General features: G+C 44.6%; 1 protein-coding gene across 3 annotated transcripts in view; it reads right to left on the reverse strand.

The window, feature by feature from the left end:
• Positions 1 to 12,405, reverse strand: part of bbs9 (Bardet-Biedl syndrome 9) — a 214,801-nt gene that overhangs the window by 104,904 nt on the left and 97,492 nt on the right. For all 3 annotated transcript variants that reach the window (XM_031789181.1, XM_031789165.1, XM_031789175.1), the window contains one exon: positions 10,591 to 10,816. In XM_031789181.1, the coding sequence (XP_031645041.1) occupies positions 10,591 to 10,816 (226 nt within the window). The remainder of the gene's footprint in view (positions 1 to 10,590; positions 10,817 to 12,405) is intronic.

The raw sequence follows: 12,405 nt of genomic DNA on the forward strand, positions 1-12,405 counted from the left end.
CTCTCCCTTCTCTTTAAGTCCTACAGGAATAGATCTCCTCACCACAAGGCACAACTGAAATCCTCCCAAAACAGCTGAGAAAGGAGACTTCAAACACAAGACAAGATACATCTGTTTACGCCGTCAGAAATGGCTCCCAAAGACAAGATTTGGATATAGGAACAAAGGTATCCTCAGTGGACTTGGAACTTGGAAGGGGGGGGGTGTATTTTAGGACTGAAACGCTTCAATTTCTACAGTGTTAATTAGAGACGTTGATAGGAGAGGACATTCTGGGAGAGAACACACACTTAAATACATGTACGGAATACAGTCAGAAACACACACACACACACACACACACACACACACACACACACACACACACACACACACACACACACACACACACACACACACACACACACACACACACCTCAAAGCCTGCTTGCATAACATCCCGTCAACAACCCTGCACCCCAGTAGTACATCACAATCACATTCCCCTGGCATTCACTTTATCACAACATATGGTTTTTCTCCACTGCATATATATTCAGAGGGGGGACGTTCAAGATCTCCAAACTGTTGCCAAAAACGCCTGGTTCCAGCCGAGTAGCTAATGTATTCAACACAATAGCAGGGAGAAGGGAATTTGACTAGTTCAGAGAGAGATACCACAGCAGAACCCGAAACAGAGCTGAGACAGAGCTGCATTTTCCTGACAAAATGTCAAGAATATTAAACAATTAAGAGTGTCATTTCACCAAATTTAAAACCCTTATTCAAGGTTTCAAAGACCTCTCTGATGAGAATAGGCTACTTGTCCTGTTGGGGGAGGATGCAGAGAGCTGTGGATTGGCAGCGAACTACATTGCTGCCTGCCATAAGATGAGGGGCAGTGTCTGACAGACCAACCAACCTGCACATGTCCTCTATGCCTCTGTTATTGTTCAACTTATGGTTATTTTGACCCTTGATTATTGTTGTTACTGTTGTCCCGTTGACAATATTGATTAATATTATAAATCTCCAAAGTAATCTTTGGCAATATGTACATTGTTATTTCATACTAAAATAAATAATTGATTTGAGAGAGAGAGAGAGAAAAGAGGAGAGAGAAAGAAAGAATAAAAGTAAGGGAGAGAACGAAAGACAGGGTGAGAGAGAACGAGAGAAAGAGCAAACAAAGAGAGCAAAAGGAGAGAGAGAAAAAGAGAGATAGAAAGAAGGAGAGAGAGGAAGACAGAAAGAGTAAGAGAGCGAGAGAGAAAGTGAGAAAAAGAAAGAGGGAGAGAGAAGGAGAGAGAAAGAAAGAGTGAGAGAGAGCATGTATAGGTTCTCTGACTAATGTGAAAACATGATGGGGGGTTGGATGTGTTCCCTAAAGGAGACTTGTTCCCCAGCCTGTGTTATTCCTGCCCAGTGTGGAGTGGAGACTGGAAGTTCCATATAAAATGTGATAAATCATGAAGTGGAACTGTGGTGTGTGTAGACGCAGAGGTATCAATCTTCTTCTGTGGTGGGAGAGAGAAGATCCGGTTGAAGTCGGAGGTTCAAATACACTTAGGTTCATTAAAACTCATTTTTCAACCACTCCACAAATTTCTTGTTAACAAACTATAGTTTTGGCAAGTCTGTTAGGACATCTACCTTGTGCATGACACAAGTAATTTTTCCAACAATTGTTTACAGACAGATAATTTCACTTATAATTAACTGTATCACAATTCCAGTGGGTCAGAAGTTTACATGCACTAAATTGACTGTGCCTTTAAACAGCTGGGAAAATTCCAGAAAATTATGTAATGACTTTAGAAGCTTCTGATAGGCTAATTGACATCATTTGAGTCAATTGGAGGTGTACCTGTGGATGTATTTCAAGGCCTACCTTCAAACTCATTGCCTCTTTGCTTGACATCATGGGAAAATCAAAAGAAATCAGCCAAGACCTCCGCAAAAATGGTTGACCTCCACAAGTCTGGTTCATCCTTGGGAGCAATTTCCAAATGCCTGAAGGTACCACGTTCATCTGTACAAACAACAGTATGCAAGTATAAACCCCATGAGACCACACAGCCATCATACCGCTCAGGAAGGAGATGCGTTCTGTCTCCTAGAGATGAATGTATTTGGTGCGAAAAGTGTAAATCAATCCCAGAACAACAGCAAAGGACCTTGTGAAGATGCTGGCGGAAACAGGTACAAAAGTATCTATATCCACAGTAAAATGAGTCCTACATTGACATAACCTGAAGAAGCCACTGCTCCAAAACCACCATAAAAAGCCAGACTACGGTTTGCAACTGCACATGGGAACAAAGATCGTCCTTTTTGGAGAAATATCCTCTGGTCTGATGAAACAAAAATGGAACTGTTTGGCCATAATGACCAACGTTATGTTTGGAGGAAAAAGGGGGAGGCTTGCAAGCCGAAGAACACCATCCCAACCGTGAAGCACAGGGGTGGCAGCATCATGTTGTGGGGGAGCTTTGCTGCAGTAGGGACTGGTGTACTTCACAAAATAGATGGCATCATGAGGGGGAAAATTATGTGGATACATTGAAGCAACAACTTAATACAGGAAGTTAAGGCTTGACCCCAAGCATACTTCCAAAGTTGCATAAGGACAACAAAGTCAAGGTATTGGAGTGGCCATCACAAAGCTCTGACCTCAATTGTGGGAAGAACTGAAAAAGAGTGTGTGAGCAAGGAGGTCTACCAAACCTGACTCAGTTACATCAGCTCTGTCAGGAGGAATGGGCCAAAATTCACCCAACTTATTGTGGAAAGCTTGTGGAAGGCAACCCAAAATATGTGACACAAGTTAAACAATTTTAAAGGCAATGCTACCAAATACTAATTGCGTGTAAGTAAACTTCTGACCCACTGGGAATGTGATGAAATAAATAATAGCTGAAATAAATAATTCTCTACTATTATTCTGACATTTCACATTCTTAAAATAAAGTTGTGATCCTAACTGACCTAATACAGGGAATTTTAACTACGATTAAATGTCAGGAATTATGAAACACTGAGTTTAAATGTATTTGGCTAAGGTGTATGTTAACTTCCAACTTCAACTGTATGTATAAACACATGCATACACACACTGAAATAAATGTACAGTGAAAACACACAAAACAAGAAGGCCACGACATCTAGTTCATTCTGTGATGAATCTCAAGTAGAGAGACCTTAAGCTATGCTTACTGACAGACATGGATAGAGTAAACAAGAGAGACAGAGAGATACAAGGGAGAGAGAGCAACATTACACCCACAACACCAAATCCACAGCCATATTGTAAAGCAGCCCAACATTTGACCTAATGACAGAGCAAAGCTAACAGTTCTGAGTATTGAAGGCCATGTGATAAACAGTACAGACTGAACTGATACCATCAGGTGCTGCTGACAGGGTGTATGTGTGCGTGTGTGTGTGTGCGTGCGTGCGTGAGAGACAGAGAGCAAGGGCCAAGAGCAGCTGTTTACAACCAGCATCTCAGCAGGCCGCCCAGGTGATGTCATCAGAGCGAGACACAGGTTCGGGTAAGGAGAGGGTGAGCTGGAGACCGGAGACAGGAATCTACACATCTTACAAGTATGTGTGTGTGTCATAAGAGAGAAAATATTCTGTATATCCTTCAGGCACAAATACAGTGCCTTGCGAAAGTATTCGGCCACCTTGAACTTTGCGACCTTTTGCCACATTTCAGGCTTCAAACATAAAGATATAAAACTGTATTTTTTTGTGAAGAATCAACAACAAGTGGGACACAATCATGAAGTGGAACGACATTTATTGGATATTTCAAACTTTTTTAACAAATCAAAAACTGAAAAATTGGGCGTACAAAATTATTCAGCCCCTTTACTTTACTGCACTACAGTGCAGCAAACTCTCTCCAGAAGTTCAGTGAGGATCTCAGAATGATCCAATGTTGACCTAAATGACTAATGATGATAAATACAATCCACCTGTGTGTAATCAAGTCTCCGTATAAATGCACCTGCACTGTGATAGTCTCAGAGGTCCGTTAAAAGCGCAGAGAGCATCATGAAGAACAAGGAACACACTAGGCAGGTCCGAGATACTGTTGTGAAGAAGTTTAAAGCCGGATTTGGATACAAAAAGATTTCCCAAGCTTTAAACATCCCAAGGAGCACTGTGCAAGCGATAATATTGAAATGGAAGGAGTATCAGACCACTGCAAATCTACCAAGACCTGGCCGTCCCTCTAAACTTTCAGCTCATACAAGGAGAAGATTGATCAGAGATGCAGCCAAGAGGCCCATGATCACTCTGGATGAACTGCAGAGATCTACAGCTGAGGTGGGAGACTCTGTCCATAGGACAACAATCAGTCGTATATTGCACAAATCTGGCCTTTATGGAAGAGTGGCAAGAAGAAAGCCATTTCTTAAAGATATCCATAAAAAGTGTCGTTTAAAGTTTGCCACAAGCCACCTGGGAGACACACCAAACATGTGGAAGAAGGTGCTCTGGTCAGATGAAACCAAAATTGAACTTTTTGGCAATAATGCAAAACGTTATGTTTGGCGTAAAAGCAACACAGCTCATCACCCTGATCACACCATCCCCACTGTCAAACATGGTGGTGGCAGCATCATGGTTTGGGCCTGCTTTTCTTGTTTTGGATCATTGTCTTGTTGGAAGACAAATCTCCGTCCCAGTCTCAGGTCTTTTGCAGACTCCATCAGGTTTTCTTCCAGAATGGTCCTGTATTTGGCTCCATCCATCTTCCCATCAATTTTAACCATCTTCCCTGTCCCTGCTGAAGAAAAGCAGGTCGCAAAGGGGGCCGAATACTTTCGCAAGGCACTGTATAAGCACAAATAGGCTCTATCAGGGAGTACAGTACATTTGTGTCTGTGTACTGTATGTGTTTTTTCAACTGTCAGGTCCCACACAGTATTGGTAGTGGGAAGTTCATACAAACTACAAATCCTATCCATCCATCCATTTTTATACAATGCCTGGAATAGGGTGTACTGCAAGGCCATGAAGTGGGGCTTGCGTGTGTGTGTGAGCGTGCGTGCGTGCCCAGTCTCCGTGGGAGACTGTTGCCGCCAGTGTTGTTGGAAACGTAAACAACTTTTGCGTTTACAGCCGATTGAAACAGCAACATCTTTGGGGTTTGTAACAAATGACTGTTTACATAAAGAGTGACAGGGCTTTGGTCATACAGGAGTCGCTTGACTCTCTCGCTCTGTGTATGTGTGTGTGTGTGTGTGTGTGTGTGTTTTGGCAGCAGAACAACAGTGAAAGGAAAGAGACCGGACGACATGGATCCTGTCCGCTCAATACTCTTGACACACACACACACACACACACTACTGTTCTGCATCAGGTCGGATACACACCACAAAAAAAAATTGTGTTGAGAATTTCATTCTGTGAACGGCGAGGCTTCCAGCCATGAACGTATTGAGAGAGTGTGGAGCAGGGACGTATTGAGAGAGTGTGGAGCAGGGACGTATTGAGAGAGTGTGGAGCAGGGACGTATTGAGAGAGTGTGGAGCAGGGACGTATTGAGAGAGTGTGGAGCAGGGACGTATTGAGAGAGTGTGGAGCAGGGACGTATTGAGAGAGTGTGGAGCAGGGACGTATTGAGAGAGTGTGGAGCAGGGACGTATTGAGAGAGTTTGGAGCAGGGACGTATTGAGAGAGTGTGGAGCAGGGACGTATTGAGAGAGTGTGGAGCAGGGATGTATTGAGAGAGTGTGGAGCAGGGATGTATTGAGAGAGTGTGGAGCAGGGACGTAATTGAGAGAGTGTGGAGCAGGGACATATTGAGAGAGTGTGGAGCAGGGACGTATTGAGAGTGTGTGGAGCAGGGACGTATTGAGAGAGTGTGGAGCAGGGACGTATTGAGAGAGTGTGGAGCAGGCACGTATTGAGAGAGTGTGGAGCAGGCACGTATTGAGAGAGTGTGGAGCAGGGACGTATTGAGAGAGTGTGGAGCAGGGACGTATTGAGAGAGTATGGAGCAGGCACGTATTGAGAAAGTGTGGAGCAGGGACGTATTGAGAGAGTGTGGAGCAGGGACGTATTGAGAGAGTGTGGAGCAGGGACGTATTGAGAGAGTGTGGAGCAGGGAACTGTCCATTATTTATGCGGTGCTGAAACATTCTAATTCATCTAGGTGCAGAGCTTTTGTTCCCTCCCCCCCACGTGAGAATAGGCAATGCCAAGTTGACTTTCTCTGGCTAGCCTAGCTCACGCGAAAATGGGTAACATAGGACTAACTAAAGAAATAAAAAGAAAGGTTATGATGGAGGAATAGGCTACATCATCGTGAAAACAGATGCTGCGTGAGTGAAATCCCCGGTTCGTAAGGACAACAAACCGGTAGATGGATATACAGCCGGCAAAAAGTGCAAGCAGGAAATTGTTTATGATAATTCAATTAAATATCAGTTAATTATTAGCCTGCGTTAATTCAGGCTTTTGTTTATTTAGAACATACGCAGGCCATATAAAGTGTAAACCGGTGCGGCTAGTAAAAATGTGAATATCCATATAATAGCCTATTAAATAAATGTAGCCTATTTTTGCAGCCTACTGTGCATTCGGAAGTATTCAGACCCCTTCACTTTTTTCACATTTTGTTACGTTACAGCCTTATTCTAAAATTAGTTATGTTGTTTTTTCCTCAATGTATACACAATACCCAATAATGACAAAGCATTTGTTGCAAATGTCTTAAAAAACAACTGAAATATTACATTTACATAAGTATTCAGACCCTTTACTCAGTACCTTGTTGAAGCACCATTGGCAGCGATTAGTCTTCTTGGGTTTGACGCTAAAAGCTTGGCACACCTGTATTTGGGGAGTTTCTCCGATTCTTCTCTGCAGATCGTCTCAAGCTCTGTCAGGTTGGATGGGGAGTGTCCCTGCACAGCTGTTTTCAACTCTCTCCAGAGATGTTTGATCTGGTTCAAGTTTGTGCTCTGGCTGGGCCGCTCAAGGACATTCAGAGACTTGTCCTGAAGCCACTCCTGCGTTGTCTTGGCTGTGTGCTTAGTGGTGTCGTTGTACTGATGGACGGTGAACATTCACCCACAGTCTGATGTCCGTTGGACTCTGGAGCAGGTTTTAATCAAGGATCTCTATTTTGCTCTGTTCATCTTTCCCTTGATCCTGACTAGTCTCCAAGTCCCTGCCAGTGAAAAACATCCCCACAGCATGATGCTGCCACCACCATGCTTCACCGTAGGGATGGTATTGGCCAGGTGATGAGTGGTGCCTGCTTTCCTCCAGATGTGACACTTGACATTCAGGCCAAATAGTTCCATCTTGGTTTCTTCAGACCAGAGAATCTTGTTTCTCACGGTCAGAGAGTCTTTTAGCTGCCTTTTGGGAAACTCCAAGTGGGCTGTCATGTGCCAATTACTGGGGAGTGGTCACTCAACCATAAAGACCTTATTGGTTGAATGCTGCAGAGATGGTTGTTCTTCTGGAAGGTTCTCCCATCTCCACAGAGGAACCCTGGAGCTCTGTCAGAGTGACCATCAGGTTCTTGCTCACCTCCATGACCAAGGCTCTTCTCCCCCGATTGCGCAGTTTGGCCAGGTGGCCAGCTCTAGGAAGAGTCTTGGTGGTTCCAAACTTCTTCCATTTAAGAATGGTAGAGGCCAGGCCTCCCGAGTAGCGCAGCGGTCTAAGGCACTGCATTGCAGTGCTTGAGGTGTCACTACAGATCCACATTTGGTCCCGGGCTGTGTCACAGCTGGTCACGACTGGGAGACCCATGGGGCAGCAGGTAGCCTAGTGGTTAGAGCGTTGGACTAGTAACCAGAAGGTTGCAAGATCGAATTCCCGAGCTGACAAGGTAAAAATCTGTCATTCTGCCCCTGAACAAGGCAGTAAACCCACTGTTACTAGGCCGTCATTGAAAGTAAGAATTTGTTCTTAACTGACTTGCCTAGTTAACCTGTCGTCCAGGTTAGGGGAGGGTTTGGCCGGCCGGGATGTCCGTGTCCCATCGTGCTCTAGCGACTCCTGTGGCGGGCCGGGGCGCGTGCACGCTGACACAGTTGCCAGTTGTCCGGGTTAAGCGAGCAGTGTGTCAAGAGTCAGTGCAGCTTGGCAGGGTCGTGTTTTCGGAGGACACATGGCTTTCGACCTTCACCTCTCCCGAGTCCGTACGGGAGTAGCAGCGATGGGACTAACTAACTAACTACCAATTGGATATCACGGAATTGGGGAGAAAAGGTTTTTAAAAAGAATGAAAGGTGGAGGCCACTGTGTTCTTGGGGATATTCAATGCTGCAGACATTTTTTGGTACCCTTCCCCAGATCTGTGCCTAGACACAATCCTGTCTCTGAACTATACGGACAGTTCCTTCGACTTCATTGCTTGGTTTTTGCTCTGACATGCACTGTCAACTGTGGGACCTTACTGTATATAGACAGGTGTGTACCTTTCCAAATCAAGTTCAATCAATTGAATTTACCACAGGGACTCCAGTCAAGTTGTAGAAACATCTCAAGGATGATCAATGGAAACAGGATGCACCCTGAGCTCAATTACAAGTCTCATAGCCAAGGGACTGAATACTTATGGATATAAAAAAAATATTTGTATTTTTAATACATTTGCAAACATATCTAAAATCTAGTTTTTTAGCTTTGTCATTATGGGGTATTGTGTGTAGATCAATTGTTTATTTAAGTTTCATTTAAACGATTTGATTATCGAAACGATATTAAATATAAAGATCTCGTTTTGTTATGTCGTCTATAGGCTTTCAGTAGTTAAAAAGGCTCATTAGAATGCTATTATTCTTAAAGCGATTTGCGTCGTCAACGTCGTTCTTAATTCATGGCATGGTTTCCTTTTACACAAATGTTGAATAGACATCCAGACAAATTCATTCATGCAGGGAAGGGGAATAATAGCATACTACTACGGAGTCATGAAAACAATGACATAAATTGGATAGAATTTGGTGGGTCACGGATCGGCTCTCGGAACAATACTTTGAGGGTGGGTCGGGCTGGCCTGATGTCGGATATCTCCATAAACAGCTGTGTAGAACTCTGACACAGACACACACACCCTGGATGGACATCATATAAGGGATACCTCCAGTAGTCCCAAATAACACACACTATTGCGACTTTTCTGGTTTACTGCCCACATCCATACAGTAACAGTCCCAAGCTACTGCATAAGCTGCCTAAGTTGTCATAACTATCAAAGACCCATCTACGCCACTACCATGGCAGCGTTGTGTACTGTAAGGCTAACGACAAACAATGTCAAGCTTAACAACATCAAAATACAACTACACCATCCCAGAACTCTCAAAGTATTCTGGGTCAAGAACCCATATCCATGTCGTGAATTAATTACAAAATACAACTACACCATCCCAGAACTCTCAAAGTATTCTGGGTCAAGAACCCATATGCATGTCGTGAATTAATTACAAAATACAACTACACCATCCCAGAACTCTCAAAGTATTCTGGGTCAAGAACCCATATGCATGTCGTGAATTAATTACAAAATACAACTACACCATCCCAGAACTCTCAAAGTATTCTGGGTCAAGAACCCATATGCATGTCGTGAATTAATTACAAAATACAACTACACCATCCCAGAACTCTCAAAGTATTCTGGGTCAAGAACCCATATGCATGTCGTGAATTAATTACAAAATACAACTACACCATCCCAGAACTCTCAAAGTATTCTGGGTCAAGAACCCATATCCATGTCGTGAATTAATTACAAAGCATGAATGCGTAAAGCACTCAATAAAGGCAACTAATTCTTCTATTTGTCGGAGCGGGAGGTTTTCAACTGGAAAACCATGGTTAATATTTCCTCCCTCCACTGTGTCCATATTCATTAGTCTGACTGGTGGCTACCTATCGCTTCACAATACTGCCCCTGTGTCCATCAACAGTCCTCATATATCATATTAAACATCTCGCATTAATCAACTGCTGTGTTTGATGGGGTGGAAACTAGGGAGAGAACTACTGAAGGGAAATGGTCGAGTTGATTTGTCATCAACACACTTATACGTGTGAGGGGTGACTGCGAGAGAGCGAGAGAGAAAGCGAGAGAGCGAGAGAGGGAGAGAGAGAGATTTGGCCTGCTTAAGGAGGTTCAGACACAAACACACACTTTTGTTAGAACTCAATGAACCATGGGGGTGGTGGTTGGGCACCCACACACACACCACTGTAGGCTTGAGAGTGTGTGAAGGCCATAAACAGGGCTATGATTGAGACATGTGCTCTTCTCTCCAACCATAACACCTTTACCAGGGGAATAGTGTTTACTAGACATTCTCACAGCCAGGGGTTAACACTGGAACAACAGACAGAGCGTGCACACACACACCTCAGTGGGACAGGATTTATTAGGCATTCTCAGAGGAAGGGGTTAATGGCATCATTAAAGGCTATACTGAACACTAATGAAGAGAAACTGCTTTTTCTCACACACACACACACACACACACACACACACACACACACACACACACACACACACACACACACACACACACACACACACAGACTGAGAGACACACAAACACTCTTCCCCTCTCTCACCTGGCATCATGACTGGTGTGGGTACGTTGGCCTCGGAGGCCAGGGACAGCCGTCCACCCTTGCCCAGACGGTCACACAGCAGGGTGATGTGCTTCTTCAGGCGGACCGTGTCTTTGGGCATGTTGAGCTGGGAGGTGGACAGAGACAGGGCCTGATCCTTAGGGCTGCGAGACAGACAGGTCCTCAGGAGGTGAGACACGGCCGCGTCCACACTCTCCTCCCAACCCTGAGAGAGAGAGAGACACACACACACAGAGACAGGTATTCTGTTATTCGAACATATGAGACAGGGGGGTTAGGGAGAGCAAAGTAGGAAATGGGGAAAGAAGGCAGAGAACAATAGACAGTGATCGAAAAGAGTGAGAGAACAAAAAGTGACAGAGACAAAACAACAGGGAGAAAGAGAGAAGCTGGGCATGTGGTCCATACATGTGGTCCATACATGTGGTCCATACATGTATAAGTGAGATTCAGATCAGATTTCCAGGAAAGAGGAATAAATCATACAACGAGAGGAAGTGACTTCTGACTATTGAGATGCACCCTGTCTGGCAGACGTCACAACCCAATAGTCTGGCCTTGAATGCATAGTGCCCCCTGTGTCCAGGATGATGTACTACCATGTACAACTGTAGTATTTACAGGCCGAGACAGTCTGTTTATCTAGCTACTACTGTACGAGTCTGTTCCATCCCAGTCTAGCATAAACACTGCCTGATCCCTTCTGTGTGTGAGAAACACACACACACACACACACACACACACACACACACACACACACACACACACACACACACACACACACACACACACACACAGGTATCACGACAAACACGCCGGCATAGGCATGCGGTATTGTGTGGCAATACATACGTGCGCCAGCCACACACACACACACAAAACCGTATACTGTTTCTACACAGATGAGCAGAAACACAGAGAGCAGATACAAAATTCACCCCGCAGACGAGTCAATAATGTGAATCCCTCAGACGTGAAACAGCACCAATTACCATTCAATCCAATTGCCTCTCCCGGAGAAAGAGAAAATTATCTTGTCTGACCATCTCTCATACACACGGACACATCCCTCGCGCCACCCCCCCCCCCCCCCCCCCCCCGCCAGACCGAGCTGGGCTGTGGGGGTGTTGACAGGCAGCCAGGGTGTGGGGCTGAGGCTGCCCCCCTGCTGCCATGCTGATAGGCCTCTAATGAGCCCTAATGACAGGTAATCAGACCCATAATGATGATGACAGGGAAGAGACCTGACATTAGAGAGAGAGAGGAGGAAAAAAAGAATGATATGGAGAGAGAGAGGAAAGGAGAGAAAAAGGAGAATGAAATGGAGAGAGAAATATAAAGGGGGAGAGAAAGCAGCGAGAGAAAGGGAGACTATTGAGGAAGAAGGCAGTAGAACATAAATCTCAACTCACACTGAAACAATAACTTTCAACACGCTATCAGGACCCCCAACATGTTGAACTGGACTAACAGTACAGATTTCACCAGCTGGGTAACAATATTAGGATATACATTTACTTAATTAGGGTTATGCTTTGCTCAAGGGCACAGATTTTCTACCTAGTCAGCTCGGGGATTCGAACCAGCGACCTTTCAGTTACTGGCCCAACGCGCTTAACCGCCCGGCTACCTGGCTTCTCAATTTCAATTTGAAATGAAGGGCAGTGAAGGGCACAGCAATGGGTTTGGAACTGGGCCCAAGTGGCAAATCATATGGTAGAGTGATAATGGATATCTTGCATGCTGAGGATGACCTTGGACATCTTTGTTTGTGATTAAGAGAAAGTGAAGGTC

Source organism: Oncorhynchus kisutch, linkage group LG2 (genome assembly GCF_002021735.2).
Source record: "Oncorhynchus kisutch isolate 150728-3 linkage group LG2, Okis_V2, whole genome shotgun sequence".
Taxonomy (NCBI): domain Eukaryota; kingdom Metazoa; phylum Chordata; class Actinopteri; order Salmoniformes; family Salmonidae; genus Oncorhynchus; species Oncorhynchus kisutch.